The 26461-nt window shown below is 38.3% G+C and overlaps 1 protein-coding gene across 6 annotated transcripts in view; it reads left to right on the top strand.

Annotated features, from left to right (window-relative positions):
* GLCCI1 (glucocorticoid induced 1) overlaps positions 1-26461 on the top strand; it is a 106595-nt gene that overhangs the window by 18370 nt on the left and 61764 nt on the right. For all 6 annotated transcript variants that reach the window (XM_077808049.1, XM_077808050.1, XM_077808048.1 and 3 more), the window contains exon 2: positions 6815-6966. In XM_077808049.1, coding sequence (XP_077664175.1) covers positions 6815-6966 — 152 coding nt within the window. The remainder of the gene's footprint in view (positions 1-6814; positions 6967-26461) is intronic.

Below are 26461 nucleotides of genomic sequence, written 5' to 3'. Positions count from 1 at the left end.
CCCTAAGACCATTGTATTGAATCTCAACAGTAAGTCATAAATGCATTCTTTATGCAAGGCTCTGATGGACAAAGCAGTAGTACTGAGCTTCCTTAAGGAAGCAAATCTATCAAAACCAGCAGTTATGCCTACTTTCCCAATCTGGGGTGTTCTCCCATTACTACAGACTCTTGTGACCTGTCAATTCAGACCAATGTCATCTAATTATCTGATAATCTGTTTCCGTTCCACAAAGATCTGCTGCTTGGTTTCAGTCACACATTAACAGTATGTCTTCAGAATCTTTGTATTTAGAAGACTTGAGCCATCACTGTGTCTTCCACCAGGAAAAGGTGTTCTCTTCATGCTGTAGAATCATTTAAAACCAACGCTAACTCTTCCTTCTACATCTCACAGAAAATTGTTCTTTCTTCGTTTTGCTCTAAACGTAAGCCCCAAAACACAGTGTGGCACAGTCTAGATTTGAGAAACATGGAAAAATATATCTTAATAGAACTGATCAATTCAGGAAAACATCATCCTTATTCATTTACATCTCAGATGCCTGTGTCTGAAAGTATTCAGATTCTCCATAGTCTAGTGGATTGAGTGCTGTATCCTTGAAACATAGTCAGCTGCAGATAAACTGTTTCCATGGCCTATTCAATGTGTTTTGTGATAGCCTCCTGGACCTAATGTCCATCAGCTACCATATAGGGAGTCTGCAAAACTACTTCCAGTCATCCATCAACATTTAGTTGAAAGTTTCTGCAAAACTTTTTGGCAGGAAAGTGCTGTGTATGGTGGTCCCAAAATAGACTAATACTACTAATTTTAGCAATGGCGGAATTTATATCTTTCTGGTTTTGGCTCACCTTACTGGTCTTTACATCTCATTTGTCTCAAACTATGGAGAGGTCTGCTTCATTTGAGAAGTTCTTCAGGCTCAGTATGATGGCCTCTTCAGAGAGTTAACATAATTCAATAAACCATTATTAAGTTCTACTTAATCTATGTATTAGTTTCAGGGTGGATTTGATTTAAATCAAATTGATTTTAAATCATGATTTAAATCACTAGTCAGGAAGACTCCATTTAATAATGGATTTCTATATAAAAGTGCATTCTTGTTGGTTTTTATAACCTTAATACATATTCTTCACAACTCAGAGATAAATGTAGGTTTCATTTTTAGAAGGTATATGCTATATATTTTTAAAGTGATTTATTTTGAAAACTTTTCAGATTAGTTTTACAGCTATATCAGAAAATGAATGACTGGTTATTTCATTTACCAAAGGTAATTGAAGCAGTTCACCTCCCAATGACTTCATAAATATCTATCTCCAATTCAACAGGTTAATCATTAATATTTGGAGGATTTCTTTGCCATGCTGTATTAGGAGGAGAACATCACCAGACAGACATTTAAATTGTCTTTTTTTACTAAAACAACAACATTATGTAGTCTGGATTTTTTTCTTCAACAGCAAACAAATATTTTAACAAAACAAGCATATGAATTTTTGAATTTAGTTAAACATACAAGTTTTTTAAAATCAGGTTTATTTTTGTTAAAATTGTTTAACTAAAATAGTTAAATGAAATATTTGAAAAAAACAAAACAAAAATTAAATCAACTATGTCAGCCAGGTCAATATGAGAAACTTAAAATATTGGCTTCTGCAGCTACTTCAGTCATCTTCACCTTCATTTTCCTGTTTGTTTGTAATCTGGAAAAGAAAAACAAGCTTTCCTACTTTTTCAGGTCCCAGACGATTTCTCAATTTGGAGTGAATTAGTCCAAAGGAAGAAAATATTCTTTCTACACTGGTAGAAGAAGCTACTGCTGTTAAAAGTGAGATTATCACTTCAACAGTCTCTGAATCCAAGTGCTTTAGTGACTTCCACCAGTTCACTTTAAAACGTTCTTGAATGGTTCACCCTTAGCTCTGAAGTTTAATATAGTTGGCATTATGGAGGGATGATTGCTGGATGTGCATGTCATAGCCAACTCCTCCTCTTCAGCAGTTAAGGTTTGACCCTGCTACTGAGTATTGAGAATATTTTCAAGAAAATGAGCTGCAGATAGTGCTTGTCCCATTCCTTTTTTAATGCTTGTAATTTAACTCTGTCGTTGCATATTTCTCTATTTAAGATCTCACTCAGTTCTTTCTAAATTTCAACAGCATCAGCAATAAAACAGCTATTTCCCTGCATTTTGTTCAAGGCTACAGAAATAGGCTTCAAGGTACTCAGCATGTGTTCAACATTTTTCTTAAGCCCAATGTTGAGAACTTTGGCTGTGACAGTGCCATCTACTTTTTCATGATTTTTTCACAGACTGTCCTCAGATTAGTCACAGAATCCATTCTTGATATAGTGCTCAAAACAGTTCATTACTAAGTTCCATCACACGTCTTGTGGGATAGTTAGCTTGGTTCCTCCCACTTTTTTCAGAGCTGCAAAGTGGTTGTTACGGAAGTATTTTGCAATTTCAACAACATTAGGCTTTATTTCTGGAATACTGAAGTCTTTGGCAAGGAGGTGCATCAAATGAGCACTGCAACCCTATGTTGTTAGCTTTGGACTCTTCTAAATTTCTTCTCATCTTGGATACATTTGCAGCATTGTCTGTGACCAAGCTGCGTACTATGCATTTGAATTTTTTTCCACAGTTAGTTGTAGCTTTTACTGCTCCTTCTTGTAAGTATTCTGCTGTGTGTTCATTTCCTGATGTATTAATTGTTTCCGTTAGGAAGACATTCCCCTCTTCTGTTGTCACACAAGTCCACAATGATCCTGTTGTACGTGCATTGCTCCACCCATCAAGACTCAAGATAACAATTTCACCCTCTTGACCTTTTGCACACTACTCAATATCTCTTTTTCATACACTTTATCTAGCAATTTGCATATGACATGCTCTCTTGGGTGGACTGTGTCCTGGTCTTAATGACTGAACCATGTTAATGAAGTGAGGGTTCTCAGTCATACGGAAAGGAGAGTTTGTTGCATGAACAAACAGGGCAATTTTTTTTATCAATTACCTCTTTTTTTGTAATCCGCTGGTTCTTATCACAAACTTATCTATGGTTGTTTCTGGATGATGATGATTTTTTTTTCTTTTTGCTACAGGTGCTATACTGTGGCTATGTGACGTACATGATGTGACTGAAACACTATCATTGGCAGATAACTCTGAAACTATAGAAAATGATGGTGATCTTGAAGGTGGATAGTCTTCAGAATCCTGTTTGTTGAGGATGGATTCTCCTAAACAAAATAAGTCAGTGCAGTTATTTAATTATTATTACCACACTGCTCATTGTGTTTAGTGTTTACTCATTGCATTCACTGACACTCAGTACTACTTTAAAGGTGAAATTGTAAAAGGAAGATCTGCCTATTTCAGCTATTTATTTTTTATCACAACTGCATCTAAAATGATAGTACCATAGAGTAACAACTATTTTTTTGCTCAAACACGAGAGTTCAAGAATAGTCCAGAAGGAAGACAGGCAGTCCTTAAGAAAGAAGTATGAAATAAAAAAGTTTACCACCCTGAAGATCCTGTATGTTCTCATTGTTCTCATTGTTTCTTTCTTCGTCTTCAATGCAGCTTCTTCCTGAGAAGGAACACGTCTCATGATGTTGTTTCATTAGGGAAACCAGGTCTTGCATTTCTTTGTTGCACTGTTTGCATTTTGCACGCATGCCTGTCTTACCCACAGGTAGAGGAACTTCATTAAAATATTCCCAAACTGGGTCTCTTTTATGGCCTTCTGGCATTATAGTTTTTTCCCTTCTAGTGAGAGAATGGTATAGTAGATCTCAAATCAATGAAGGCTACGCTCAGAAAGACCTCAAGACTTCTGGAATATGCTGCTCGAACAGTTTCACTTTTGTTTCTACTGCCTGTCCCTCCCTTCTCACATTTATCTCCAGACTTCTCCTTCTCCCTATTTAGTCCGCCCCCAACAATCTTTTATTCATTGAACTTTTTTTGAAACTTTGCACTTTTAGAGAGAGGTAAGGGATTGACTCTGTGTACACAAATTTGCAGAGGGACGATATGATTGGGGTCTGTTATTTCTCACCTCTCTCTATATTTGTTTTAAAACATTTTGCTATTAACAAGTATGTTATCTTTGGAGACACAAATCCACAGTTTGAGAACTGCAAAACTAAGCATCTCTGATGGTATCTTCTAGACTGAGCATAAAGTCCCATTGGGTAAATAGAAAGATTAACCTAAATAATCTATACAGAAGCCCCTGGGACCCCATAAGGTTGGGTCCCTAATCCATGAACTATTGGAACTCATTTACAAAACTTTTCTTAAACATTACATGAATATATTGTCTCATACTATAGAATTAGAATTTATAATCCCTATTCCATGATGAGATATCTTTGAGTTATAATGTGTCTTAATTAAAACTATCTTTAGATAGGTTTTTTCTCTCAAAAAGCATTTTATCAAAAAAATCCAATTTAAATAAAAAAAATCTGATTTTTATGCACCCCAATGAGTTTAGACTTTTTGTACAGCTTTAGAAATACTCATCTGTTTTGAGAGTAGAAGAGATGTGACCAAGTGTGAACTTCCTCCAGTATCTGTAGTGAGACAGACATAGCTCAAATGCCTTGGACTGGAGTAGAAGCCTGTATCAGAAGGGGAATAACCATATAACAGATTTCTTTTTGAGTTACATAAAGTACAAATACATTGTTTTGAAGGAAGAATTGAAACCTTGGCTCAGTCAGCCAAAGCACTATTTATTTGAGCATTTTAATATGGACAGAGTGGAGAGATAACTGGGCCATAGTTCATTCAGGTCTTTGAAGATGGCTAGGACCTTGATATTAAACCAGAATTCTGTTGGTAGCCAGTGCAATGTTCAGTGATCTGTGGTGGTACTGATAATTTTCTCTCTCAGATGCTTGGCTGGCTGGTTCTTGCTCAGGGTCTAACTGATTACCATATGTGGGATCAGGAAGGAGTATTCCCCTAAGCCAGGTTGGCAGTGACTGGGTTTTTGTTTTTTTTTACCTTCTTCTGCAACATGGGGGTGGATCATTTTGATATTATATCTATCTTAATTCCCTGCCATTCAATAAGCTTAGACAGTGATCCATCTGGATCTATCTTACTCCCTGCCTGAGGCATGCAAGTTTAGCCTCCTGAGGACTATAATACCTTGGTCTAATTTTATATGTTGGGTTTAGCATGTGGGTGCTGGGTGGTGTTGGTGGCCTATGATATACAGAAGGTCAGACTAGAGGAGCTGGTGATCCCTTTTGGCCTTAAATTCTAAGACTCTATGAAAATGTTTTGCCCTTCCTACCAGAATCACATCAGTCTTGCCTGGAGTGAGCTATAGCTAGCTGCTCCTCATCTAGACCTATAATTCCACTAGGGAACACAGTCCTTGAGGGAATTGGTATATTTTAGCTAAAAGAATTGCGTCTGAGCCTGTGGCATCTTGTTCTCTCCCTACTTACTCTTCTAATTGAATTAGATGTGATCTAATGATTCCCTTTGGTGCTCTGCCTGTCAGGGCCTTGTTTAAAGGTCCTCATTGATAATCTCTGGGGTCTCTTTGAATGGAATGAGTGGCATTAACTTAAAGTAACTTCTTCTGCCAGACCCCAAAAATAGGGTGTGAGGGCAGGTCTAATACTACAGTGGGGATCGACGCTCTGAGATCGATCCACCAGTGGTCGATTTAGCGGGTCTAGTAAAGACCCACCAAATCAACTGCAGATCAGTCTCCAGTCGACCCCTGTACTCTTCGTCCTCCTCCCCCCCATAAGAAGAATAAGGTAAGTCAACAGGAGACTTTCTCCCGTTGACCCACCACTGTAACTCGACCTAAGGTACGTTGACTCCAGCTATGTCATTCACATAGCTGGAGTTTCGTAGCGAAGGTTGACTTACTGCGGTAGTGTAGATATGGCCTGAGTGGCACCTTGTGATCCACTGTGTCTAAAGGCAGAGCTACTACAGATCTCAGACCTCTTTCCACTGATGTGAGATCACCTCAGCAGTGTGAGGTGAGTGCTGTCAGACATGGCATTGTCTGAAACCTAATAAAAAAAGATCTATAATTTTGGAGTGTCAAAGTTGCTGAAGTTGTTGTGAAGTCAGAACTTTATCAGTGACCTTTTTGTTTAAAAAAAAAAAATGTACTGCTCAGATTTCAGAGAGGATTAGTCACAGCTTACTTTCAGTTAGAGACCTGAAGGAGGAGCATTATTCCAGGAAAGGGTGGATGGAGCCACAGAAGAATATTAATAGTCTCAAAACACCCAAAGTAGTGGAAGGCTGGAAATAGTGAAAGTTCTGCAGTGAAATAAAAATGGGATCAAACTGAAATTAAGAAATAAACTTGTCACCACCATCTTATGTTTATAAAGAAGATAAGTTTATATTTTGTATATTACTCATTTAAGGTTTCCATAAGATTCTTATGGAAATCTTGAGTACCTATAGTGCAAGAAAATATCTGAGTATTGGGGGATGGTGGAGAAAATTCCTTGATATTTTTCCAAAAATTTCTTCTTAGTTAGGGTTTGACAGGCTGTCTTCTATAGTAATCTTTTAAAAGTGGGCTACAAAAATTTGAATTTGGCCATTTTAAACAGTACTTTAACTTAAAGGGGAAAATGTGATGTGAGGACAGTCTTCAATTTAAACAAAAACACTTTTGCTTAAACACCTTTTCCCATGCTTATTGCTAAGGTTAAAGTACTTAACAAGCCAGGTAAGACAAAAAGTTATAATTTATGTTTCATATTAAATCTTAAATAACCTTTTTCTTTTTTGCAGTGGACAGGCCAAAATCCCAGCAAGTTAGAACCTCTGGTACTATAAGGCGAACCTCTTCTTTGGACACAATAACAGGACCTTATCTCACAGGACAATGGCCTCGTGATCCCCATGTACACTACCCTTCATGCATGAAAGATAAAGCTACTCAGGTAAAATATACAAAATCACAGGACAAAAATTGCCTGTTAGATTGGTCTGTCCCTGTTTGCATTTTATTATCTTGTCCAAAATGTCAACTAAACTCTGCAGTAGAACAGCAGTTTTTCTTTCAAAATCTCAGCACAAATACATAATTCTGAAAAAATTAGGTATGATAATGTTTTTGTAATTTGGTGGTCTGAGCCTACTAATATATTGCATAATTCCGAATGTTTCTGTGCTTTTAGAAAGTACGTTTTCAATAATCCATCATTTTTAATTAATAAGCGCAAGTATATACATTTTTAAAAATATAATTGAGGTGAATTTCAGTCAGTGGCAAACTAGTAAATTATGAATAGGTGCTGTATTCTTTTCTACAACCTTACTAAAGCACTCCTCTTGCTGTTGTAATTTTTGTTACTCCTGAAAGCAGTGAATGAAAGGTGAACTTCTAATATCTATTAATTACTTACAATATTGGTGGTAAAATTAGCGGGGGAATGACAGTATGAAGACAGACCATTTCAGTGATGAGTGCAAAAGCTAATATTTTTAACTCTTGGACAACACCACTCTTGAAACAGATTGAAAAGAGTTCTGTTAAATATTATAAATTATTAAATTCTAGCAGAAATGTAGTTTTTTCTCTAATCTCGATTTAAGATTTAAGATTAACCAGTCACTTCATCTTTTTTGTGCTTTGGTTCTTTTGTTTTTCTTAATGTCCAAATTTTCTTGCCCATTTTATCAGGTGCTGGACCATGTGGCTTTTCTTGTATTTTTTAGAAATTAGAGAGACACATTTCATTCTGTTAGCTAGAGAGTGAGGTAAGAGAAAGGGAACTGAGGAGTACAAGCTTATCCTTAAACTTGTGGAGTTGCACACAATTTTAGTTAAGCAGTTTCCATTAATAGCAATGAGAATGTCACTGCTTAAGCCCAGTGTAGGAAACAGTATTTTAGCGGTGTGTATTATGAACATTTCAAAGCAAGCCATAGCTCCTTGATTTCTGGTTCAAGTTAATCAGGCATTTGGGATCAAGCGGATTAGTGAATACTATTGGTGCAAACGTTTTTCTAACATTCAGAGGTGCACTAGCATAGTAGATTATCCAGCCTATTTTTTTTCTGTCCTTCACCTGGAAATACCCTTGACTATTCAGACTAGCAAGTGGCAAATTGTGTTCAACATAGTTAAATTTAGACTTGGAGGAAAGAGCCTAAAGGAAGAACATCTGTTAAATATGCAGATGTTACAGCATGCTAACCGGGAAGGAGAAATTTACTCAGGTTAACCCAACTTCTAAATGCAAGCCTTCAAAGTCAACTTTATAGGTCCCCAGGTTTTTACCTTTAGGACAGTGGTTCTCAAACTGTGGGTCGGGACCCCAGAGTGGGTCAGGACCCCATTTTAATGGGGTCACCAGGGCTGGCGTTAGACTTGCTGAGGCCTGGGGCTGAAGATGAAGCCTGAGCCCCACCACGCAGAGCCAAAACCTGAGGGGTTTAGCCCTGGTTGATGGGGCTCAAATTACAGGCCCCCTATCTGGCGCTGAAGCTTTGGCTTTGCCTCCCACCCAGAGTGGCAGGGCTTGGGCAGGCTCAGGCTTGCTCCCCCCTTCCTGGAGTCATGTAATAATTTTTGTTGTCAGAAGGAGGTCGTGGTGCAATGCAGTTTGAGAAGCCCTGCTTTAAGAGAGAAATCTTGTTCAGCATCTGTGGAGTGTTAATGTTTAGTGTTAAATAGCTTATATTGTGTTTGGGCTGCAAAAGGACTCAGTGTCCATGATAGTGCTAGCCTAACTTCACGCCTTATGTACCAGCTTACTATCCAGGCCACTGGCTGTATGTCTGAATCCCATTACAGAATCAAGTGGGGGTTTAAGCTTTTTTGTGTGAGGACTGATGTTGCTGATATCAGTGATGAATAGGCAGTTTAAAACGTCATCTTGATATTTGGTTGAATTTAAAGTTGGCCAAAATAGTCTGCAGTACATTAATATGTTAGCTTTTATAACATCCAACATACAATGAGCCATCATTCCATGAGAAGAGAGGCAAGAGTTAAACAAGCCTTACAAACGTTCGTGAATTTACCAGACTGAACAAAATGTACTCACCCACCCTCACTGTCAGGACTTAAAAAATTACCTGACATCTGATTGCAAAAGGAGTCATCCCACTAGCCTGGATGAAAGATTTGTTGTTATGGCTGCCCTTGTAATTTAATGGAACAAACGGTTGTGTATTGTATTGAATTGTAATAGTCAGTTTATTTTAATTTAATATTTTGTAACTTTGAGTGCTTGTCTCTATGTGTAGTGCATTTCAGGTTGCTCGTGTGCCCAGGACAAGAGAATTTTTCCCTTGGAGTGTCTGTTTGGTACACACATGCGCCCTCACTCTCCTCATGCACCTCACTGAGGTCATAAAAGGTGCTGCCAGACCTCTACCATTTTAGTTAATTCTTGCAGCTTGGGGTCTAGGGTGGAGTTTCAGTGCTCTGCTGACTTCTTCAGCTTTTCCTTGTAAATAGTTCAAAAAGGTAGTCTCAGTTGTTTTAGTCCAATTAGTGAGCTAAATTGTTGGGTTTGGTTTCCTAACTTTGGGACTCTTCCCCCCTCTCCTCAGGGTGGAGATTGATTCAGTCCCCTCTTGGAAGCTGTGGGGATTTCAGTCCTGGCCTCTGTGGCCTGTAGGCTCTTCCTCAGGTTCAGGTGTCTTCCCTTCCCTCCTCTTTGGGGCTAAGGAGATTTCCTGTCAGGCTTTTCTATCCTTGGCACAGGAGGCCCACACTCTTCCTTTTTGGGCTGTGCTTGTTAATTCAGGCCAGCTGTGGTATCCAACTGGCTCCTCCCCCGCTGGCACCACTTTTTACCATGGTCCTTTTCTCCCCTGGGTTGGGAGAGCTCTGCAGGCATCAGTGTTTCTTGGTGTCTCTGGGAGCCCTCTCACTAGGACCTCTGACTTCTTAGAGTGGCCTAACTTATTTTGCCTTTTGGTACCTGGTGACGTTACACTGAGCTTACCAGTGAGGAAGAAAGGTCTAGCAGCTTGTATCACCAAGCTTGGACAAGGGTATCATTGTAATTTGGCTGGTTTCACATTTAGGAGTCTCCCTTTCCTCTGACAGCAAAATTGGCCATTAAAATCATCAAAAAATAGACTTCAGTGATACAGACTACTCTGTACTGAACAAGGGTATGCAATTGTCCGTTGTCAAGCCTCCAATGTTGTTCTTCTAAATTAAGAGCTTGATAGCTTGTACAATCCATCAACAGAAGTTTATTCAATAAAAGGTACTATCTTACCTACCTTGTCTTTCTCATTGAACCTAATAATGAAAATTCCTTGTTTCTACCTGATTTCCTGTTTCCTTTAGACAACTTCAGGTTTCCAATGTTTAAGTTATATTTTCTAGAATAAATATGAATTCAACAACTTTCAGATTTTCTGTGACATCATAGAATGTATATATTTCTACACCTACTTACATCAGATGTCAAAATGGCTGGTTAGTGTTTGCTAATATATTGGATACATTAAGGCTTACTCTTTGTTACACAGATGCAGTGACTAATCACAAAAACACAATTTTTTCTGTATTTTTTTATTTTGTTTTTAAATAGAAATTGTGGTCCTACTGTTACTGAAGTGTTTCATGGGCAACTGGTGCTTCACTTCTGAAAAATAAGGCTACTAAGATGAAGTTGATCGTTGAACTTGACTGAATGGTTATTGAATCTGAGGGTTTGAAATATCAGATCAGTGCTGAGTGAATTTACTTCATTGTCTTTCATTTTTAAAATACTCTTTTATTGGTATCTTTTCTAAGGAAACAGGAATATCAAACAGTTATTAGTATTTTTCCCTTCTCATTCCTGGACTTCCTCCCACTCCCTAAAACGGAAAAGGATAGACAAGTTCTATCCTTTTTACTGTAAACTAAACTTAACTTCTGACTGGAAGTGTCAGCCGAGAAAGGGAGGTAAACAGACCGAAGGACAAAAGTATTTTCTTCCAGAAAAAAAAAATTGGGGGGAGATTGAATGTATGAACACATAACTACAAAAGCAAGATGTCCACCAGGCAGACCAAAAGTAAAGTTAGATTTAAAAAAAAAAAAAAAGACTAGGAAGTCCTGTATTTTTCTTTTTCAGTAGACATTATTTGTGGAGCTAAAGTAACTAATTTGATATGCTTCTATAAACCAATCCATAATTGACAAAAATAAAATATATTTTTATTTATATAAATGGTGACACTGCAGGGAGACGCTACATTTTTTTCCTATACAGGAAGGCTCACCCAGGAATGGTGCTGGAATGAACAATGACACACATGCATCCCAAAAACGGAACGAAGACTATGCTGAGACCCCCACGTGATGGAAGTGACAAAGGGATAAACTTGGATGTGTAGGGCAGTTTGATAGGGAGAGGATTGATTTCTGGGAGAATAAAAGACACTGCCCTTTTCTGGGCAGCCTACTAAAACATGGCCTCTGTAAGCTTATTGTCAGGCACCGTAGCCTTTGTAATGTATGCTTCATCACTACTTGTAGTGTAGATTTCAGCAGCAATGTCTATGCAGCAGCATTTACACAGAATACCAAAGAAAAGAATTTGCTTTCTTTCCTCTTAAGTAAACAGTGCGTTAATAACAGTAACTATAATTCAGTTGTTTCTCTCACTGTTGAGGAAGCAAAGTGATTATTTTTTTAGATGAGTTTCTCTGAGAAGGAAGAGAAAAATAAGCTGTCAAGGTTCCTCCCCCACTCTGAACTCTAGGGTACAGATGTGGGGACCTGCATGAAAAAAACCTCCTAAGCTTATCTTTACCAGCTTAGGTCAAAACTTCCCCAATGTACAAAATATTCCCCCCCGTTGTCCTTGGACTGGCCGCTACCACCACCAAACTAATACTGGTTACTGGGGAAGAGCTGTTTGGACGCGTCTTTCCCCCCAAAATACTTCCCAAAACTCTGCACCCCACTTCCTGGACAAGGTTTGGTAAAAAGCCTCACCAATTTGCCTAGGTGACTACAGACCCAGACCCTTGGATCTGAGAACAATGAAAAAGCATTCAGTTTTTTACAAGAAGACTTTTAATAGAAAATAAAAGTAAATAGAAATAAAGAAATCCCCCCTGTAAAATCAGGATGGTAGATATCTTACAGGGTAATTAGATTAAAAAACATAGAGAACCCCTCTAGGCAAAACCTTAAGTTACAAAAAAGATATACAGACAGAAATAGTTATTCTATTCAGCACAATTCTTTTCTCAGCCATTTAAAGAAATCATAATCTAACACATACCTAGCTAGATTACTTACTAAAAGTTCTAAGACTCCATTCCTGGTCTATCCCCGGCCAAGACCAGCATACAGACAGACACAGACCCTTTGTTTCTCTCCCTCCTCCCAGCTTTTGAAAGTATCTTGTCTCCTCATTGGTCATTTTGGTCAGGTGCCAGCGAGGTTACCTTTAGCTTCTTAACCCTTTACAGGTGAGAGGAGCTTTCCCCTGGCCAGGAGGGATTTCAAAGGGGTTTACCCTTCCCTTTATATTTATGACATAAGCGGAATCCTATAGTTCGAAAGTAAAATAGGCAGGGATCACAGCCCTTTCCATGTCCCTAATGTACTACATATGGTGGTCCATGCTGGCAAAGAGAGGTGTCTTTGTCCTTGAGGACATTTGGGTATCTACTATTATAACTGGTCTGCTTGTTTTGTTTTTTTAAAACAATAATGAACACATTTCAAGTTTATTTATTTCCTTAATAGATGAATAATGTTAATGTGTAACAAATATAGCATGATTCCTAATCATACGTCATTAATGTGCACTAAACTTTACAAGCTTAGGGTACAAGATAAAGCTTAGCACTAAGGTGCACCTTAGTGTGTGGTAAAAATGTCTGTGTACTCTACACTAGTATTCCCACTGTTGCAGCAACAGTAGGAGATTTTTTTAAAAATGGTAGCGTAGAAATTGTGTGGTTGTAGTGTAGAAAAGCCCACACTACTTCTGTCAATATTTTCCCTTCTTGTAATTCTGGAAGTCCAAATAGATTCACACTTCTTTTCAAATGACCCATCTTTAAAAATGAAATCCACTTTGCTCAGTATCTGAGAGCCACTGTCTCAGTGATCTGTTAAATTTTCCATAAATCTTTGAAAAGCTCTCCAGAGGGCTGACGCCTGTGGTGCATTATAGTCAACATTATACATGAGTGTGTATGTAGTGGAGTTGTAGCCATGTTGGTTCCAGTATATTGGTGAGTGAGGTAATATCTTTTATTGGACCAACTTCTGTTGGTGAGAAAGAGAGACACTCTATGCTCTCGAATGAAATTACACAGAAAAATGATAAAAGACAAAAACATAGAACACTTCACAAAGCAATCACTTTATAGATAGATATTAAGGTCAGAAGGGGCCATTATGATCATCTAGTCCCACCTCCTGCACAACTTAGGGCACAGAATCTCACCCACCCACTCCTGCGAAAAACCTCTCACCTATGTCTGAGCTATTGAAGTCCTCAAATTGTGGTTTAAAGACTTCAAGGAGCAGAGAATCCTCCAGCAAGTGACCCGTGCCCCATGCTACAGAGGAAGACGAAAAACCTCCAGGGCTTCTTCCAATGTGCCCTGGAGGAAAATTCCTTCCCAACCCCAAATATGGCGATCAGGTAAACCCTGAGCATATGGGCAAGATTCACCAGCCAGATACCCAGGAAAGAATTTTCTGTAGTAACTCAGATCCCACCCCATCTAACATCCCATCACAGGCCATTGATCTCTCAGTGCTTCTCCTCAAAGGAATCCTGCACAACACATTCAAAAGATGAGCCTGGGAGCTTAAATTCATAATTTTGCTAGATGCTAAACTCATGCATTGCATAGAGACACTGTGTTTATGGCTTATTACAAATCTATAACACGCTAAGCCCATCTCCCCCTTCTCATGCCTGAAGGGGAGTTTACAGGCTACTTCACCTTGAATGGTCCCTTGCAATATGTGTTAAGTAGTTATGCTAAACAATCTGTTCCACCTTTTATTCAGCTGTGACTTTCTGAGTATATTTCCCAGACCTGAGGAGGAGCTCTGTGAAGCTGAAAAGCATGTCTTTCTCAACAACAGAAGGTCCAATAAAAGACATTACTTCATCCACCTTGTCTCTTTAATTATACATGAATGTCTGATTAGGTGTATGTTTATGTGTGGTTTATTCTTCTGTTCTTTGTTCTGTTGGAGAATTTAAAAAATGGGTTAGTCTCTTCCCACCCACTCCCCACAAAACCCCCCCACAACTTTTAGTATGAATGTAGAGGACACAGATAAAGAAAGAAGGCTTCTCTGCTATGCAGCAGTGTGTCTATTTTGTACATTCAGTTGCTCAAGATTTCAGAGAATTTAGGATCAGCATTATAGCTGCGTCAGCATTAAACTCAACACTTAATCTTTTTCCTGCTTGGTTGAGGAGCCTTTCCATAAAAGGGAATAGTCCATTTTTGGAACAACTTCATAAAAGAATGTATTTTTAGAGTTTTAAAGTTAATGATATCCCTTTCTGAAATGCAGAATTAATTGACCAATCACTGAGCAAATACATCTTCCTACTTTTCAAAATTGAATATTCTAACTAAATATCTTTATGTAAATATAATGCTCAAAAGATGCCTGACTGACACTTCACTGGTCTTTTCCTGATTGAATTTAAGGTCCTGATCTACAGGGCACTTTCTTGCCTGTGATGCAGCATGATCAGAGTTTTTTGCAAAGGTAGTTTTTTACTGAGTAATTAGTTTCTGTGATTCCTGTGCTAGCCAGTGTCTTACAGCCCCTACCTTTCAACTCTCCAAGACAGCTATGCTTCATAGAAATGCTTTTAGTAGAGTTGGCTGATGCTTACATCTCTTCGTTGTAGGAGGCCTGTCATTTTCAATGGCAGAATCCAAGTGAGAAGTACTTCATAGAAGGAGATCTAATGAAGCCTGATAATTTTCAAGCCTAAATGCAAGACTTTGTTCTTTCATAAGATGTCTTCATTCATGGAGGGGTCAGAGATTAGAAGGGGGAGTGACCCCAACTGTTCCTCATTTCCTTCTTAACTACTGAAGCTGCAGTGAACTCTGATTGCATAATGTGTTCTAGATACTTTATCAATTTTACCTTTTTTTCTGCCTTTTCAAAGCTATTTTGTTTAATTATGACAGGTTTCTTTATTTGAAAGAACAAAGAAGAAATGGTATTTCTCTGGTATGGATATTTTCTGGATTGCAAAAGTGGGAAAGCTGCCTTATGCACTCCTTCTGGCAGGGGAGGCTCCTCAAATCCAGTCAGCTAAGTCTGGCAATATGTAAATCCAGCATCAACTTTGTAGATCTGCTAGCCGAAGTGGCTTTTGCCTGGCTTAAGAGTTGCCCGCATCCCTCATCTTAACCAGCTGACTGAGCCCACTGTCAAAGTTGTCGCAGAGTTGTCTATGGCACAGAGGCCCTTGGATCAGCTTGGGTCACCCTAATCCAGTTCAGAGTTCTGGCCACATTGGGCACCAGAGGTCCCTGGGTCTTCTGTGCTCACTTAACATGGTATTGAGATCCTGGTGCCATCAACATTTCACAGAGGTCCTTCGCTCTCTAGGTTGACCTAATTTGGAGTCAAGATTGTGGCACTGAGATCCCCAGAACCCCGTAGTTCAATCTAACCTGATGCCAAGGTTCTACTACATCTAGGTTGACAGAATCTAGTGCCTAGGAACTGGCTCTGTGGTCTCTTTATAAACAATTTGATGAAGCAATAGGGTATCCATTCTATATGTCAGTAATCTTTCCATAGCAGTCTATATTGTCTGAGTCTGGTGCAAATGTTTTGGCCCCATTGACTGGTTTAGCACTTGCTTAAAGTAATCAAGTGCTATTTTAAGTGGTGCTGAGGATCCAGCACAATTGACTGGTGAGCCACTTACATTGTGTACCAAACTACTTCAAGTATGTGTTTCTAATATTTACTGAAAACCTGTTTCGAAATCCGATATTTTGGTAGATGCATCCATCAAAAAATGATAAATCTTTAGTCTTATCTTAGGCTTTTATGTTAGCACCCGTCACTACAGTGCACAAACATCTCACGTTAAATTGGCATAGCAAGGTCTCTAATGGAATTCATGGAGTCTGTTCTTCGCAGTTGATTGATTGGGAGGTTCTGCTTTGTGTCTTTATGAAAGCTTAATCTTCACCATGTGTTTAGCACCTTTAAATAATAAAAAGTGCCAAGGCTTTTAGTTGGCCGTTCGTCTTTAATAATTTGGAAAGCAGATAAATTCAAATATAGGTGGCCATGCCCCCTCTCCGAACTTTTCAGTCTCAAAACTGTGCCCAGGCACTGGATTTCACCAGACTTTCACGTAATTTAAAGTTTCCAGGATAAGCTGCTTGAGATAAAGGATGGTGGCAAAAGTAGGAATTCATCATTTGACATTTTTTGAGTCAGAAAGAATTGTATCCAAATTGCTTTAAAATACTGGGTACCTAACACAGTTGCAAAATTGAAAGTGAAAATTATTTTTTGAGGAAGGGCCAAAAATCTGACTTTTTAGTAGTAAGAATTCTCAACCTTAGCTGCTTCCTTTCCATAACATAGGGGTATATCAATGTTTTCCACTTCTAAATTCCATGACCCAGAAGCCTCTCTTTAAGACTTGATGAATTTAGGAATTAGACACTTAAAATGAGACAAGGAAAAAAAAAAATTTTCCAGGAATTTTTTTTGCCACTATGTTGATGTTTTACCCAGCCACACTGGGACACAACAATCCATCTTAGCACAAAAGAAGAGAAAGCTACTAGCTTTTGTGCTCTCGTGAAACATCCAAGCGCAAAATTTTTGATCCTGGATTTATTTTCTAAATTCTAGTCAATTGGATGAATGATTTGTTTTGAATTAGGAAGGAAGTAAGTCACCTAGCTAAAGCCATATTTTCCATTTAGGGGAATTTCAATACCACAGGTTATGGTCAGCATTTCTTTTATCCCATCTGGAATACAATATATGCATATATTGCCCTTCACAAATAGTCCCAATAGTTCCATACAATTCAGAATAAAAACATCATCAAACAAACCTTTTAAATTGTGATTGAAACAGAGCAGACTTATTCTGTAAATATTTATGAATTCCAGCCATTTGGCAATAGCTACTTTCTTACTGAGCTCAAATTAGTGTTTAGGCTATTGAGTTGTCTTCCACATCTTTTTCCCCCTTCAAAAACAGGACTTTAAAAAACTGCTAGTGAAATTCAGCTTTTAGACATGATCAAATAAGGAAGCTCTGCAGAATGGGAAAGCATCACTAGAATCATGATAGAAGGATGAAGTCAGCTTCATGCAGGGGGATGGAGGGGGAAGCTTGTGAAGTACATCAAAACTCATCTTCACCGCATGCACATCTCCTGATAAAGACCTAGTTATACTGCCAGTCTCTTTTTTTGGTTATTTTCTTGATCCTCTGAAATACTGGCACCTTTTGTTAATTGGAGTTGAGAGATGACCGTGTATTTTACTCTACTATATAGCGTATTAATCTATTTATAGAACATGGGAGCCCAGAATTGTAACCAAAGTAGTGGACATGATTGAACTGATGGCAATCAGTTTATTTAAATAAATTGTTCAGTGTTGGCTATTAGCTTTGGATGCCACATGGGATTTTGTTAAGGTTTAAACATAAAATATATGGATTTACTTACATTTTAATCTTCAAATATGTCTCCCTAAATGCTAAATATACAAAAATGTCAATTACATCAGAACAGTTGAGGTTTTTTTTGCATGTTTGTGCACCCAAGCTGTGTCCTGTGTGGTGAAGTATTCTTAGAGCTCCCTGCACAAAGGCTTTTTTAAATTTTGGGGCTTCAGATGTCACTGACTCCTACCAACAAGTGAGAAACTGCTATATTTGTCTCATGACCAGTTCAGATCTCTCCATCGTAGTCACCTCCATATTCATGAATTTCTTTATGCTTCTTGGCTGAGCAAGGTAACATTTGGTGCACAAAAGTATTTTCCAGAAGTTTTCAGTAGTTACAAGGAACACATGAAAAGTACAGCAGTTTAACAGAGAACCCAAGCCACCAATAAGAAGATATCACTTTTTTTTTTTTTTTGAAGTTGGCTTGAACAGTGTGTGACTGGTGGGAGAGGGGGGAAGAAGAGGAAGAGAGAAATATACTTCTCCTTTACCCCTCCTCGCCTTCCAAGAGCTGATGTTTTACCACACACTTAGCATAGTATTTGCTTTTAATATTTGATTCTTTAACCAGTTTTTAAATGTAAATTTAAAAATGGCTTCTCTGCCAATGGTAATTTCAAACATAGTATCAGTCATATCACAAAATATTTATTTTAAACTATTTCCATGTAGAAGGAGAATTATGGACACCCACTGTACCTCCTTGGACTTCAGATTTGACTTGGTCTGAAACAGTGATCACATAATGATCCTGCAGTGTGCTCAGATAAAACTCTTGGGTTCAGGAATGTTGTTTGAAGTCCGTGAGACTACTCAGACATAGGATTCCATGCTGCTGGATCATACTACAGGATCAGGACACTCGTGAGTTATGTACTGTCAGTTTCTAAATATCATTGGAAGGGAAAAAATTAAAATAAACCTTTTGGAAAAAAAATTTTACAAGTGGCACCTGGATTTAAATTGGAAATTGTTTAAATTTAGTGTAGCTTTATGTGTTTTCTTTGTGCATTACAACATAAAAAATAGTACAGTTAATTACACTTTACTTTAGTCAGCTTCTGTTCACTTTCGGTTTCTCATACTCAGCTTTAATGTTTTTGTTAAAAATGCCAAACAGAAGTAAGGTGATTGTGTGCTCTTTTCAGGAAACTTATGCTGCTAAACTATGCATTGTACAATTTATGTAATTCCAAATCATGCAGAATTCTTTTTGTGCACAAATAGGTAACTGATTAATTTAGATTATTCTTTTGAGAAGCACAAATAACACCTTCTGGAGAAATGTATTTAGAATTCTTGTAACTCTTCCCCAACAAATTATGTTCATCACATAGACTAACATAATTTGTTGGGGAAGAATCAGCATGGCTTTTGTAAAGGGAAATCATGCCTCCCCAATCTACTAGAATTTTTTGAAGGGGTCAACAAGCATGTGGACAAGGGGGATCCAGTGGTTATAGTGTACTTAGATTTTCAGAAAGCCTTTGACAAGGTCCCTCACCAAAGTAAGCTGTCATGGGATAAGAGGGAAGGTCCTATTATGGATTGGTAACTGGTTAAAAGATAGGAAACAAAGGGTAGGAATAAATTATTAGTTTTCCAAATTGAGGGAGGTAAACGGTGATGTCCCCCAGAAGTCTATACTGGGCCTAGACCTATTCAACATATTCATAAATGATCTGGAAAAAGGGGTAAACAGTGAAGTGGCAAAATTTGCAGATGATACAAAACTACTCAAGATAGTTAAGTCCAAGCAGACTGTGAAGAGCTACAAAAGGCTCTCTCAGAACTGTTTTACTGGGCAACAAAATGGCAGATGAAATTCAATGTTGATAAATACAAAGTAATGCACATTGGAAAACTTAATCCCAACTATACGTATAAAATTATGTGGTCTAAATTAGCTGTTACCACCCAAGAAAGAGATCTTGGAGTCATTGCGGATAGTTCTCTGAAAAGATCCACTCAGTGTGTAGCAGCAATCAAAAAAAGTGAGCAGAATGTTGGGAATCATTAAGAAAGAGCTAGATAATATCATATTGCCGCTATATAAATCCATGGTATGCCTACATCTTGAGTACTGCATGCAGATGTGGTCGCCCATCTCAAAAAAGATATATTGGAATTGGAAAAGGGCAAAAAAAAAATGATTGGGGTATGGAACAGCTTCCATATGAGGAGAGATTAAAAAGACTGGGACTTTTCAGCTTGGAAAAGATGTTATACCAATAAATTAAAAACCAGCAGGATCTTATTAAAGGGAAAAGGCAAAATACTACATTTATTTTGAATACAGAAAGAATCATAGTAAGCAATTAGTTATAATTATAACATTCCAGTCAATCTCATATTTATTCACACACACAGTGCAAAGTTGTTATCATAGTTACCAGCCTTAGAGTTGCTCATGCCAAGCCACTGGCCAGGTGGCCTGGACATGAGGAGGGAGCAGGGCCTTGTCAGATACTCATCTGATGCTCCTGGAAGTTGGTTTGCAGAGTTAGACCCCAAAGTTCTCACTTTCTAGAGTCTATTTTTATAGGCATTTCTTCCTATGCCGGTCTATGGGAATTGCTTGATCATGCTGTTGCTGAATCAATCAGCAGATAACACATTCCTGCCAGCTCCGTGCTGCTTTATCTCGTTCTTTGGTTCTCCCATTCTTGAGGCTGTTGGGTGGATTCCAGTCTGCCCTCCGGGGGTCCTCTGGTTATTTCCACTTGACGCCTTCTTCAGCTGATGGACACTGGATTCTTAGGCTGGCACCTCCCTGATCATTCAGTTATTATCCACACCAAGCATCCATCCACATACATCCTCTATCTCTATTTTAATCACAATTGTTAATACAACAAAAGGGTGGGGAGTCTCTGGGTGCTGTTTCTGTTGTTGCAGAGTATTGCTTTGAGTCTCTCTCTGTGTGAATTGCTTTGAGAACAGACTCTGTCTTCGAATGTACTAACGCAATTAGCAGCGTGCAAGTTTCACGCACAGAGGGAGAGAAACAGTACCAAAAACCAAGAGACCTCTTAATTAGTAATACCCTGGAATTTAAACTATGGGGAATCAAACTCATTTGTGATTTTAATACAGAACTTCTTTAATATGATCCAACAAAGAGACAACTAAGGGGTGATATGATAGAGGTCTATAAAATCATGACTGGCGTGGAGCAAGTAAATAAAGAAGTGTTATTTACTCTTCAACATAACAAAAGAACTTGGGGTCACCCAATGAAATTAATAAGCAGCAGATTTAAAACAAATAAAAGGAAGTATTTTTTCACACAACGCACAGTCAACCTGTGGAACTCCTTGCCAGAGGATGTTGTGAAGGCCAAGACTATAACCGAGTTCAAAAAATAAGTAGATCAGTTCATTGAGGATAGGTCCATCAATGGCTATCAGCCAGGCTGGACAGGAATGGTGTCCTTGTCAGAAGCTGGGAATGGATGACAGGAGATCGATCACTTGATGATTACTTGTTCTGTTCATTCCCTCTAGGGCACCTGGCATTGGCCACTGTCAGAAGACTGGGCTAGATGGACCTTTGGTCTGACCCAGTATGGCCGTTTTTATGTTCTTAACATTCAAAAATCCAATATCAGTTTTAACAACAGCCAACATCCGCTAAAGTAATCTCATCTCTTGGTGTCTCTTTGTTGTCACCCCTTTGAATTCGTCCACTGATTTCCCCCTTTTCCCTATCCTATAAAGTTTAAACTTCCTATCAGGGCCTTTCATTTCTGTTCAACCCAATCTCTTACTACATAATTTCTGCCGTCTGTGCACCACCAGTGCTGCTAGCCCATTTGTCCACTTCTTCCCACAAGTTTCTCCGTGCTTTTCACCATGTCATGACCTATATGGAATGCCCTCTTTTTCTGATGTGCCAAGCTTTTCTTTATTAAAATCCCTCCCTATTACTCTTTGCTATAAGTAACCTAATCATAATTTTAAAAAAATTCCAAATCTGGAAGCCTTTGCAGAATGATGATGGACATTTCCACAATATATCAACAAACAACATTTAAAGTTCTTTTTTAATTCATGGTCTTTATAGATCTCCATTAAGAGAGACATATCGGATGTTGGAAATACACAGAAAATATTGCTACTTAATACTGTTTTTAAACTACAAAAATACTAAGGAAAATATACAGCAAATAATTATCTGTAGGAACAGGATTCAGGGATGGTGTATCCCCTTTGAAAATGATGCTGTTTTCTTTTCAGATTTCTGCATGTTTGTGCGATTTTTGCAGTTTTCTGATTTCCATTGCTGATACCACATTGATGGATTTCAAATTTCAGTGCATCATCAATTAACTGATTTATTACAGTCTGAGAAATATAAAACTTTGAAACTGGAATCCTTGGCTACATGCAATTGTATGTACTTTTCATCATGCTCCCAGTAAGCTGGGGGCTGTATATATTTACCAATTTGAATAGTAATATTTCACACAAGTATTCCCAGTGCCTTCAGGGGACTATTGACATGATTAAAATTATTTACATGCTTAAAGATTTTTAAAGTCAAACATTGGGCCAATACAAGTCCTGCTTTGTTCCTTTATACTCAGTTCAATAAGGCATTTTAAAAGCACATGCACACTGCATAGCAGATGATCTCATTGTCACCTCATCCCCCATCCTGATGTTTGTTGTCCACACTCATTGCATCAGATCCATTACTAGTTTTTGTGGCAAGAACCATGTCTTTGAGTTGTAAAGCATATAGTGTGCATTTAGATGCTTTAAAAAACAAAACATAAAACAATGAAGTGCTGCAAGATTCAAAAGATTATATGCTCTGGACTATGTACTGTGGTAAAAATAGCAAAAGTAGTAAGAACATTTAAGTGATTGGAACTGGGCAATTTCGAACAGAACCGTCATTTTTGTTTAGTCTAGTATGTATGTGTAATGGAGCTTCACTCATCCCTAGAGCACCCTGTTACATCGCCAGTATCCTTGGCTCTTCCAACAGGTTGTCTGTCTCTGGCTGGGTCTTTTGTGGCTCAGTCTTCTGGCCAAGTCATAAAGTCCAAATCCCTTTTTGGGGTAACGGAATGGTCCAAATGAAAGTCCAAAAATAAATCTTAAAACTAACTACTTCTGCTTTATGTCTTGAACTGTTGAAGTCTTCTGCTTTTGGGCTCCTTTTCCTGGCCCTTGCAGAGCTTCTTTTCCACAGCAGGATATTCTCACTTACAAGCCCTACCCTCAAGACTTCTTCCAGAGGAACCTAACCTGCTCCCAGTGGGTTTCTTCCATCTATTGGACCCTAAATTAGGGTTCCCCCAACAAAGTAACTTACTCTGCTCCCTGGTGATCTTCCCACTCCCTTCCCAGGAGCCAGACTCAAACTGTATGCCTCTCTGGTCGAGAGGGAGACACCGGCTCCCTTTCTAGAGCTTATTGACAAGAGCTCCTCGCTGTTTCTCTTCCCCAGGGACCACAGTATTTCTGTTGACTCTTACTGTCACCTGTAAATCTTCATTCAGAGCCGTATTCTATCCCCACCTCTTGTGGGTTCAGCCTGCAACAGTCATGGGGCTTCTCTAGACAAAACTTTCTCCCGTCTTTCCTTCTAAGTAACTTTTTCTTGATGCTGTTCTAGCAGTCTCTTTCTAGCTCAGCTGTTCCATTATTAATTAACTAAACAGTGCCACCTGGAGTACCTAATTGCTCCCAGGTGCGGCCCACATGGTCCAGTTATACCCCAACTCTCCTGAAGGGCCATTGCCCTTTTAAGATTAATGAATAAAGAAAAACGGACCTAATTATCAGCGACTGATGAAGAGCTCCTCCTAAGTGTCAGGTAAGTTCCTTTAGTATTGTACTTTTTAAGTGACTGTTCCTTTAGTATTGTACTTCTAAAGTCACTGCTTTAAAATTTCTACTGTGCTATGTAAAGATGAACTTACTATTGTTTCCTGGCCACAATTCTTCTTAGCTGAAAACTTTCAAAAAATTATTACTACCTTTTATAAAAACTAGATTGGCTTCCCCTTTATGATGATTTGTATCTGGTTCTGAAACACAAGCTAGATATAGTAGCTAGTGCAGAGGACTGGTAGAAAAGTGTAGTATATTTAGAATTTGAGTAAATTGCAGAGGTGACAGTGCAGATTGCACCATCACCATTTCTGATCTAAATACAGTGGGAAGAATGTTTGGAGGTACGTATATCTGGCAGGCATGAAAAAAAGCACAGCAGAATTACCATACACGTTTTGGAGGAAACACCAATATTCACAAAATTGGGTAAATTAGAACAATGGGATGGTATAATGCAAATTGGGATTGAGGAAAGCAACCAAATGGGTTATTGTCATAGCTTTTTCCCCTCTATTTTGGTCTCCTGTGAGCAATTTCTCTCAACGAGACTTGAACACTCGACCTTTATATTCCAAATAGCAGTTCACTCCATCTTTTTAATTTGAGAAGGATGTTGCAGAATTGTGTTATCCTGTCCTTTTCACCCTCATTTAGTTTAACTCAGCTGTCATATCTTGTTTTAAACTAATATTGTAAACTCTTTTTGGAGCAAGGACCATCTCTTATCTGCGTGGAGAACACAAGAGGGCTCTGATCTTGTTTGGACATGTAGATGCTACTGTAATATTGCTGCTGATCCCTTAGCTGTTACCACATTCTCTTTAAGCAGAAGACATCTGTAAAAACATAGATAGTTAGCTCCCGCTTCTGGCCTGAACTGCAACATCCTTGCTGTTGTGACTCATTGTGGTCTGATGTTGTTACTTTATCTTGCTATTTAATATGCTTGACAATTCTATAAATGAGGAAATTAAGTGTAGTTGTAGGACAAGGATGTTAATGTTAAGCTTCCATGAATAAACGCTTTTTGTAGAGGTGAAAACAAAATGAAACTTGAAAAGGCTACTATAACAAGTAATACAAATAGAAAAAATACTTTTTGAAACCGGATGTTTTTAAGGTCCTCCTTCCCACACAGTTTTCATGAGATGGGTTTAACCGTTCTTTTTTTGGGCAGTAATAAATATGTTACCACTTTAGTTTACATATATTTGCAAAAACAGAAGTCCTGTTTGATTGTAATAAAAGTTTTTGTTTGTTGTAAAGGTTAGTCTTTATTTGAACAGGATATACATACGTTTCTATGCCCATAGTATTTTGGGATGACAGAGTGCACACATTTTTTTACAAAAATATTAATGTTTGACATGAGGTTAAGACACAGTTGAAAGAAGCAGCTTTACAGTTCTGAGGGAGAGATGCTGGCTGGCTGAAAGATATTCAAAGAACTGCTTGTTATTTTAAGCCTTCAGACCCTGAGTTTTCTTTTTACCTCTGTGAATATGGATTCTCTTGGAGTCAAATATGGTGTTGCCTGACTTAAATGCTGTATTTGAGGAATCGCTATAGTGTAGTGTTGCAAGCAAAGGCTCCTGTTCTGCAGACTTCTGCATATAGTTAATGCAATAGTCCTGTTAAGCTTACTGAGACTACTTTTGTACAGATACTCACATTAATAACCATTTGAAAGACTGTGATCTGATTCAGCGGTATATCCACAGAAGAACTTTGAGGCAGCTTAGGGGCATAGAGGGCTAGGATTTTAGTAGAAAATAAGCTCAAGGAGACTGAAGAAAATGCTAGACCTATGATTCTGAAGTCAGTGGGTGGTTTGTTGTTTTCTTTGTGTGTGTGTGTGTGTCTCTCTCTCTCTCTCGTTATTAAACCAGTTGTAGTGCAAGTGAAGTGTTCCAGCCTTTCGGTATCCACATTTCACATTGCTGCTGCTGGAGGTCTTAAAAGTAAATGTAAATTTTAAACTCTGCAGCTGTTGTTTTTGCTGTCAGTTAATCTTTGTTCAAGAAACAACAGACTGTATGCATATAGTAAATGAAAATAGACTGGGGTAGACTATTGACTCTTTTTTTCTACTCACTCCTCACCAGTAAAAAATTAACTAACTCCAGAGCTTTGTCTACCTTAGTTGTCAGTTCTCCTTTCCTCACCAATTAAATCAGGAGTGCAAAGTGGGGAGGACTTGATCCTGTTCCCCAGTTTCTCTGTTTAGACCCCTGCTGCTGCTGCCTCTGACCCACATAAAAACATTTAAGCAGGAGGGCTTCCTGTTTCTGCCGCCTCATGGGGCAGTCTCATATTCTTTTAAAGAATTCATTTTGTACTGTTTGACTTTCATCTTTTTATAATGTGAGGATTAGATTTACAATATTTTTACACAGTTAAGAGTTTACATTTTTTTCTTTCTTTCTAATATAACGTCTAAAGTGTTGTGAAAGCCATATATTCCAGGTTGTTTTGGTTTTTTTTAAATTGGAGCAACTTGTGATGGTGGATTGTCTTCTTTTATTATTTCTTGTAATCCTGTAGAAATTCTGCTAGCTCTTTGAACAGTGATGAAAAATAGAAAATACACCAGATTCCTTTCAGTCTTTTTGCTTTAAAATTGCTGGCGTGTGATGATGGGGGGAGATAAGGTCCCAATCCTGCAAACATAATGAGTAATTTTATGTACATAAGTAGTTCCTTAAACTCAGTGGACCCACTTATGTGCAAAGATATGTGCATGAGTGTTTCTCTGTAGAATCAGAGCCTTATTTTATAGTGAGAGAGAGGTTGTGAATACGGTCTGAGGGTATGTCTACGCTACGAAATCAGGCCGAATTTATAGAAGTCGGTTTTGTAGAAAGCGTTTTTATACAGTTGATTGTGTGTGTCCCC

This window comes from Eretmochelys imbricata, chromosome 2, assembly GCF_965152235.1.
Source record: "Eretmochelys imbricata isolate rEreImb1 chromosome 2, rEreImb1.hap1, whole genome shotgun sequence".
Lineage (NCBI taxonomy): Eukaryota > Metazoa > Chordata > Testudines > Cheloniidae > Eretmochelys > Eretmochelys imbricata.
The sequence above is the reverse complement of the archived record's forward strand: the minus strand, read 5'-3'. Positions and strand labels throughout refer to the sequence as shown.